This window comes from Spinacia oleracea, chromosome 4, assembly GCF_020520425.1.
Source record: "Spinacia oleracea cultivar Varoflay chromosome 4, BTI_SOV_V1, whole genome shotgun sequence".
Taxonomy (NCBI): Eukaryota; Viridiplantae; Streptophyta; class Magnoliopsida; order Caryophyllales; family Amaranthaceae; genus Spinacia; species Spinacia oleracea.
This window is the reverse complement of record NC_079490.1, coordinates 152,181,776-152,190,578: the sequence shown is the minus strand read 5'-3', so window position 1 is coordinate 152,190,578 and position 8,803 is coordinate 152,181,776. Positions and strand designations below refer to the sequence as shown.

General features: G+C 33.4%; 2 protein-coding genes across 2 annotated transcripts; one reads left to right on the top strand and one right to left on the bottom strand.

Annotated features, from left to right (window-relative positions):
* Nucleotides 1-1,188: 1,188 nt before the first annotated feature.
* Nucleotides 1,189-4,200, bottom strand: LOC130472036 (protein FAR1-RELATED SEQUENCE 5-like). Its single transcript, XM_056842445.1, has 7 exons — nt 4,128-4,200; nt 3,945-4,052; nt 3,029-3,121; nt 2,538-2,938; nt 2,313-2,483; nt 2,085-2,156; nt 1,189-1,698 (listed from the first exon to the last, which is right to left on the bottom strand). The coding sequence occupies exons 1-7, from the start codon at nt 4,198-4,200 to the stop codon at nt 1,189-1,191; spliced, it is 1,428 nt and encodes a 475-aa protein (XP_056698423.1).
* Nucleotides 4,201-5,079: 879 nt separating this feature from the next.
* Nucleotides 5,080-7,966, top strand: LOC110798749 (uncharacterized). Its single transcript, XM_022003949.2, has 3 exons — nt 5,080-5,377; nt 5,620-7,341; nt 7,443-7,966. The coding sequence occupies exons 1-3, from the start codon at nt 5,330-5,332 to the stop codon at nt 7,506-7,508; spliced, it is 1,836 nt and encodes a 611-aa protein (XP_021859641.1). The 5' UTR covers nt 5,080-5,329; the 3' UTR covers nt 7,509-7,966.
* The last annotated feature ends 837 nt before the right edge of the window (nt 7,967-8,803 follow it).

Below are 8,803 nucleotides of genomic sequence, written 5' to 3'. Positions count from 1 at the left end.
CGTTCAGAATAGTAACTATGTAATGTAAAGGAAAACTATGGTATAAACACTCAATAAATTTGTGTATAAATTTTAAGTTACGTATTTCATCAGTTACATATATAGTTACCCTTTACAAGATATAGTTACTTTCATTTTGTATATTTTATTTGTTAAATAAAAACTGTATGTTTTACAAAAAGTTACTATATGTTCAGAATAGTAACTATGTAATATAAAGGAAAACTATAGTATAAATACTCAATAAATTTGTTTAAAGATGTTGAAATAACTGTATATGATAATAAAACAAAAACAATACTAAAATAGTTGTTCTTTAGGTGTAAATAATTGAATATTTGGTGTCTTGGATCCAAATTCTTTGTGTTTCTTTTTTCCTTTCTTTGATGGCCGCTTGTAATTGTCATATTGACTCTTTATTCTCTTCTTACTCTTTCCTTTAGAATTAGCGCGATCAGGATCAAGCACAATTGTTATTTCAGAATTAGTTGATTCCCCGTCTTGTGTTTCTCGTTGTGCTTCAGCTTTTGCCTTTTCTTGTTCTGCTATCTTTGCAGCTTCTTCTTTTGCCTTCCTTTCTTCTTCCTTTTTTATGATTTCATCAACTGCTTTATTATCCGTTTTAAACTTCTCCTCAATAAATTTTCTGGCCTTTGCTATCTTATGCCCTTTCAAAATTAAGTTATAGTATCTGTGATATAAGTTTAAGTGTTAAGTAAAATATCAACTGTAATTGTAACTATATGAAAATGAACTAATGTATATTGAAAAAAATTACCTTCTGATCATATGTAATCTCCAACCAGTAAAATAGTTAATTTCATCTTTCTCCCTTTTTATTGTATCAACCCTTTCCCATATCTGTTTCTTTGCATATCTAGTCAATCTTGTTGTTATGTAACGATCTGGAATTGTATTGATTGAATGTAAATGCAATATTCTCAAACAATGGAAGCACAACCATCCAGATTCTTCAAAGTTTTTGCATGTGCAAGTGACGGTTGAATCTTCCATTTTGAATTGAACTTCTTGCATTGATCCTGTTAGATTATTTACATATAATATAATATTATTCAAAAGAACATCTACTCCAAATATTAAATAAATATTTATAGTTTTTTACCTGTTATTCCTTCTATCCACACCTCAAAATACACTATTCTTCCAACATTTCCTTTGAACTTTGCACTACTTGCCACTACTACAAAGTGTTATCGTGTATACATTTGCTGCCTGTTTTAATATAGCACTCATACTTAGCTCTGAAGTAGGTATTCCTCTTGTACAGTCAAAGTCGTCTTTTTCTTCGGTTTCTCTCCATCGATTTATTGTAGCTTGAAAAATACTATAGAACTCTGTTAATGTTGTACTTTTATTTGCTTTGAATCCAACAGCATGGTTTGTACTTTCACTTCTTTGTGAAGAAAGTATACCGGCATAAAAAAAATCTTTACTTAAAGCTGTACACCATTTTTCTTTAAGACCATACAATGTGTTGAACCAATTATCCTTTTCCAGTTTAAAAGTGTTGATCATAGATTTCCAAGTTTCTTCAAAATCATTTGGTGTTATACACCCACTTAAACACTTGTAGAATGCGTTTTTGAAGTTTTTATCAGACTTCAATAAACCAAATCTACTGTTTGCATTTTTACTCAAGTGCCATAAGCATAACCTATGTCTTGAAGAAGGAAAAACCTGAAAAACAATAATGAATATATATAGTTCCTTTCTTACAGAAATAATTACTGTTTCAAAGATATAGTTGCTCTCAATTTAAAATATAGTATTTTCTGAAAGAGTAACTATAGTACATTAAGAGTTACTATATGTAAAGAAGGGTAACTATAAACAATAAATAGTAATTTTATGTAAAGTTATAGTTATAGTTATTCTCAGTATATATGTTAATCTTTTTAGTTATACTCAGTAACTATATTTTATAAAGAGTTACTATTTCCACAAAAGGGTAACTATAAAATATAAAGAGTAATTATATGTAAAAGTTATAGTTATTTCAATATATACCGATACAAACAGTTACTGTATGTAATAGACAGTAACTATAATATATGAAGAGGTACCTGTTGTATTCCAGCAGCAATAGCTGCATCTTGATCAGTGAAAATTGATATAGGGTGCTTTCCTCCCATAGCCTTCAGAAAAGTTTCAAACACCCAAACGAAAGATTATGTGGTTTCATCCCCAATGAAAGCACAAGCAAACATTGTTTTTTTCCAATGGTTATTGATACCAACAAATGGAGCACATATGAGATTGTATTTATTGGTTCTGAATGTAGTATAAAAAACTAGAACATCTCCATATATTTTGTAATCTTCTCTCATCATAGAATCCCTCCAAAATAGACACTCAACTTTTCCTTCATCATTGAGTCTTACTCTGAAAAGGAACTCAGGATCTATTGATGGTAAGTCATACAGTTTGTTCACTAGTGTTTGTGAATCCTTGCCATCAATTTGCTACATTTTTAACTTGTAGCAGTAGTTTAGATGATCAATCATCGTATGACCTACACAGTCGTCTCCACCAGTTTCTGTTGACATATATCTATAAGACTCAATTGGTCTCAGGCCACATTCTGACATTGCCTCAATAGCTTCTTTTTTAGGCTCTGTCATTTGTCGTTCCAATCGGTGGAGATAATTACTTATTTCTCTTGTCAATGGGTGATTATGTACCACTACATGCTTTTCTATTTCAAAATCTCCATTTTCATTCTTCTTTGCAAATATTTGAGCTTCACATTTTGTTCTTGTTATCATAATTCTCTTTCTCATTTCTTTCTTCTTTGCATCTGATTGATCATCTTCATTTTTGAGTTCTTTGTTTTTAGGAGGGTCTCTTATTCCAGCAGCAGAGCAGTAGAAGTATTTTCCATTAACTATTGTGGTTCCTTCTTTATATCTATTCTTCCCTTTTCACACACTAAAACCAATAATAGCAGCATGTTTGCAATATAGATCATAAATCTCATCGGTTGTTTTCCTTGCTTCTCCAATTAAACTGCCATCTAATTCTTTATCAATGTTTTGTTCCTGCTCATTATTTGGATTTTCAAAGATGTCGTGGTTTGTATCAATTGAATGTATTATTGAACCTGTACAAATACAATAAAGTTCCTCAGGATCTATTGATGGTAAATAAAGTTACTATTTATATGTTATAGTTACTCTACAATTAATAAAGTTACTCAGGATCTATTGATGGTAAATAAAGTTACTCTTTATATGTTATAGTTACTCTACAATTAATAAAGTTCCTCAGGATCTATTGATTGTTATAGTTACTCTACATTTAATATAGTTACTCTTTATATGTTATAGTTACTCTACATTTAATATAGTTACTTAGGATCTATTGATTGTAAATAAAGTTTCTCTTATATGTCATAGTTACTATAAGTTAAATATAGTTTATTTCTTATATAGATTCTTTCTTTATGTGAAGTTACTCTATAATTAATATAGTTACCTTTTATAAATTATAGTTACTTTACTATAAATATAGTTATCATTATATGTGATAGTTACTCTTCATTTTATATAGTTACTTTTTATATATTATAAGTACTCACAGTTAATATAACTCCTGTTTATATGTCATAGTAACTCTACAGTATACAGTTCCTCTTTATATGTTATAGTTACTCTGTACTTAATATTGTTTGTGTTTATATGTGATAGTTACTCTTCATTTTATATAGTTAGTGTCTATATTTTATAGTTACTCTACAGTTACTATAAGTCCTGTCTATATTTGATAGTTACTCTACAGTAAACATAGGTTCTCTTTATATGTTATAGTTACTGTACGATAAATATAGTTCCTCTTTATATGTTAGTTACTCTACTGCAATTATATTATGTTAACTATATCAACATAACAGTTACTAATATTTATTAAGAGATACTATATCATACCTTCTTCAATACAATGATTTGGAACCATAACTTGCTGAGATGTGCCTTCAACTTCATCTTCAACTTCATCTTCAACGTCGTATACTTCTCTATGATTCTCTAAATTTTCTAAAATAATAATAATTACTCATTGAGTATTAAAGTTACTATAATTCTTCGTAGTTATTAGGATTCGAATATTACCGTCATAATTATACAATTTTTCTTCTATTGCGCGATTTAAATCGATATTCAAATCGATTAAATCGTCGTCCATTGTTGAAGCTCGAAGAGAGAGAAGTTGTTGGAGGAGAGAGAAGCTGCTGGAGGAGAGAGAAGCTGCTGGAGAATAGTGATTTTAGGATTTAGTTGGGTCGCGCGTTCTGTTTTTTTGGATCACGTGATTTCCTAACGGTATATCCTAATCAGCGCTGCAAATTACCTAATTACCCTGGTCCATGGTAAGCTTATGGTGGACCGGGTCCATGCAAGCGGAATTGCACAATAATGATAAAATTCGGGTCTCTCAGCCAATCCCACACCCCAACAGCGCATCATGTTAAAGTGTACGTATAAAAGAATTCAAATTGACAAATTTTATCTTTTGCATAAATGATAAAAAAAGAAAAAAAAAACGTATTTAATGAAATCTTATCTTTTTTTATACTCACATTAAAATTATCTTTCCAAAAACTCACTTTTCCCAATCTTAAACGTATTTACTTTATCTTATAATTCCCAAAATAATAGTTAAATATAATTTTTTATATTTATATGTTTATATAATGGTAGTGTCCAATCTAATATATAGTCTAAGATAAGTCTAAGATATTAGATTGTGGTTATGGAAGAAGGAGAAGAAGGAACCGATATACTTCCTCCGTCTTTTAATACTCGCAACGTTTGGACTTTTGCCACTATTCATATAATCTACTTTGACTATTCGTAGTGTTTTTTATATAAGATAAAACATAGTCATGTGGGATCTTGTTAGATTCGTCTCAATGTGAATTTTCAAAATATCAACTTTTTATAATTTTTGCATTAAGAGAATTTAAGATATAAATGATCAAATTTGTGCATTGGCATGTGTGCAACTAACAAACGTTGCGAGTATTAAAAGACGGAGGAAGTATTAGATTGATGGACACTACCATTAATTGATTTTCACAATCACAAATCAAACAGGGCCGACTCTTATTCTTAGCCTCTCTCGATCTCCTACTACGATTCCGACTTCCCAACTACATTTCTCCCCAACTTTCCCCCAATTTTGCAAACCCCTTTTTTTTATCAATCTTCGCCTATAAATCTGAACCAATCAATTGCAAATCCAATCTACTAACCCTAATTAGATTCCTTTGTTTGTTTGTTTGTTTGTTTGTTTGTTTTTCAGGTAAGCCCCCATGAAAACTAATCCGCGTTCATCCAAACGCAAGGAAAAACGATCTCAGGTTCTCAATTTTATTGGTTGTTTCACGTTCTTTTGGATTTTTTTTGTGATATTATTGCGAATTATTCTTCGCTTTATTAATTAAAATCTTCAGTTGATAGCTATTTGTTGATTGGTAATTGTTAGAATTTCAGATTATTGGCCTTTTTCTTTTGTATATTGCAATCTACTGATTTGATATGATTCACGGTTATTCGATTTTGATGCTTATATATGTATGTGCAACGATTGAAATCTGAGCAGAAACATAGCAAGAAGAAAAGTAGGAGCAGTAGGGAGAAACCCAGGAAATTAAAACAACGGGATCATTCGGTTTCGTGTTTTGATGAGGATTCGATTTCGATTAAGTTGGTATCGTGTTCTAGTCCAGGGGATGATTCTAGGAGTAAGAAGAGAGGTAGGTCTAGGGACAGAAGGCATAAGAGAGATAAGAAGAGGAGTAAGAGAAGCAGTGGAGACGATTCTCCTCATGTAAAAGAATCGAAGAAATCGAAGAAGAGTCGAGGTTCTGACTCTCGGAAGAAGCGGCATGTGAAAAGGCGGAAGAGGGACCGTAGTGTTAGTTCTTCAAGTAGCCGGTCTAGGAGTTTCCCTCTACGTGAACCTGGTGATGATAGTGACAGAGAGTTTGAGAGGAAAGAAGAGAAGGTAGAATCAAAGGAACGGAAGGGTAGAGAAAAAGATAGGGAAAAGAGTGGGAGTAAGAGGAGTAGGCATAGTTCAAGAAGTTTATCTCCATGTAGCGTACATAGTGGGAATAGTAGTCATTATAGTGAGGAGAGGGTGTTGGAGAAGAGTAATCCTAAGAGATTGAAATCTGTCATAGTTGTTATGAAGGAAAAGAAGGTACCTGAAGAACAAGAATTGAATAGGGTTGACGGACATGAAAATGAAATTGTTTTTGATTATGATGACTACCCTAGCAAGAGTAATGACAGTATTGATGGTGTTAGTGGAAGAGAAGCACTGTCATATTCACACGATGTTAGTTCTGAGAAAAGGACCTTGGGTGAGCCAAATAAGGAACCTGTTGCGTCTGATATCAGGACTTCAGATTTTCGGGGTATCCAAAGACATTTTGTTGAGGGAAGTGGTGGATTAAGTTCAAGTTATGTCAGGTCAAAGGTCGATGTTCCCTCGATAGAAAATAGGAGTGCAGTTTTTACTGCAAATGCAGGTCCAAACCATGAAGATCTTGAAGCAATTTTAAGACAGAAAGCCTTGGAGAATCTACTCAAACGCCAAGTCAATTTATCCACAAAAGTTACTGCTGGTAAGAAAGGTGACCATGATACTGAAGTGAACAGGTCTTCAATTGTGAAGGCTCAACCTGTTGATCAGTCAATGCCTCATGTTGAGGGCAACAATAAAGCTGTGCAAAATGTAGGGAAGGTTGTTAATGATGTTACATATACTAGTAATACTACTAACTTACGTGGTCCTTTGGAAGATACTGGTCCGTCCAAAGATAATAATGATGTTCATTTATTGAGCGCAAAGGTGGAAACTGCCCATCCAGAAGAGAAGTGTAAGACCCCTGGCAATTTTATTAATAGCAGATCTAATGTTGGCTTATCCATGTCTAGGAAAGAGATTCTTGGAGCAAAGAACACCTGGAAGAGACAATTGACCCCACGAGAATCTTCTCAGAAAAACCTATCAGCTCCTAAAGAGATGATAGTGAAGGATTCTAATGAGAAGATGATGTCACAAGAAAAATTTCAACGTAAACTTTGCGTACCACAAGAAACTAACAGCAAGGATTCTACTAGGGATGCTGCATCTCCCCAAATTGGTCGTAAAGGTAGCACTGTAAAAGTTGATACCGTTGCTGTTTCTGAGGCTTCCTCTTCGGCGCCAGCTTCTGGCCATGAAAGCAGGAATGATAATACCAATGAAACCGATGAGGACACACAGTTTGAGAAGAAGTCAATGTCTGTCATGCGGGGTGGTGAAATGGTGCAGGTAGGTTTTATTTTGTTTATTATAGATGATATTGCCTGTTGACATGATGTGTAAAAGTACTGTATGTGACCCCTTTGAGTATTTTGCATGTGTCTTTGTAGGTAAGCTACAAGGTATATATCCCGAAGAAAATTCCTGCTTTAGCCAGAAGGCAACTGAAGCGATGATTCAGACATCAATAGCTGCTTGAGTTTTGGGTTCCTCCGGTTGATACACAGTGGCAGGTTTTAATCTTTTGAGTTTATTTTGAGTTTGCTGCTGCTTTCCGTTTTCTTGTTGAATGAAGTTTACATAGCTGTCTTAGTGTCTTACTAACACCCCCTTGGTTGCTTTCGAACTGCTGAAGTTGCATGTTCTCGTGTTGCTGTAACTTTGACTTTAGTTTCTTTTATATGTAGACGTTAGGAAAGCTCTCTGAATTAGTAGCCTTATGAATCTGGCAGAAATAAATCTCTACTGGTGCTTTTTGGGAACAGAAAGTGGCATTGAGTTTTACTTAAAAGTAGTCCTATTTTCTTTGTTGTTAAGATGTTTTTATCCAAATCTTTACTAGTGAATCTTGGATCTTATGCAAGAAATTTTTTGTTTGTAACAATGAATATTTCCTAATACAGTAATTTCCTTCCGAAGGGTGTTAACCTTCTTTTTAGTTGAATATTGTTGTCTTTTTATATCTTTGGATGTGACTGTGTTGAGTCTCCTAGGCAGTCTGGATTCCATAGGCATATATCAGTAAAGAGGGCCGTGCTTTGGGCTGAGCCCACAGGCCGTGGCCTGAATGGGCCCGGAACACGCCAAGCCCACTTGTAAGATGCCCTAGGCTGGACCGTCATGCTTAAGCTTAATTCTACTCAATTTAGCGTGATATGTCGTGCTTTTTCCAAAAGAATGTGAACTTGTAGGCCGGGCCGAGTGCCATCTTTAAATATCAGTAGTTGATGACTGATTAGTGATTAGTGATTAGTGAGAAAATGTAATTTGTTTAAGTTTGTCGATAAACAACCATGTGACCTTAACTCGGTGATTTTAGGCAATTGAGATTCAAAGAGTAATCAGTGACTACCGACTAAGCAATGATTTATGTACTCGATCTACATGATTATAGAAAATTTATCTTCACGCGCCTTGGCAAACTATTTGGAGAGAGTGGCAATTTAAACAGTTATAAACAAGTCTATTAGGAAAACCTATTAATATGCATAGTATGGTGGATAGTCTAAACTTATCTCTCGCATGTTTAAAAATAATTGCAATTTGCAACACGTTTGTTTTGCAACGTTTCAAAATCATTGTAATATCACCTTATATAGTAATTCGTGCTAACCTTATATACCTAATTCTAATTTACTCTTATTGTGTTTTTCTTAGTATGTGCCACGTTGAATGGTTGTAGGTATTTTGAAATGAACGAAGTACATTATCCTCAAGAGCAATGATATTTGTCAAGCATAGTACTCTTGCT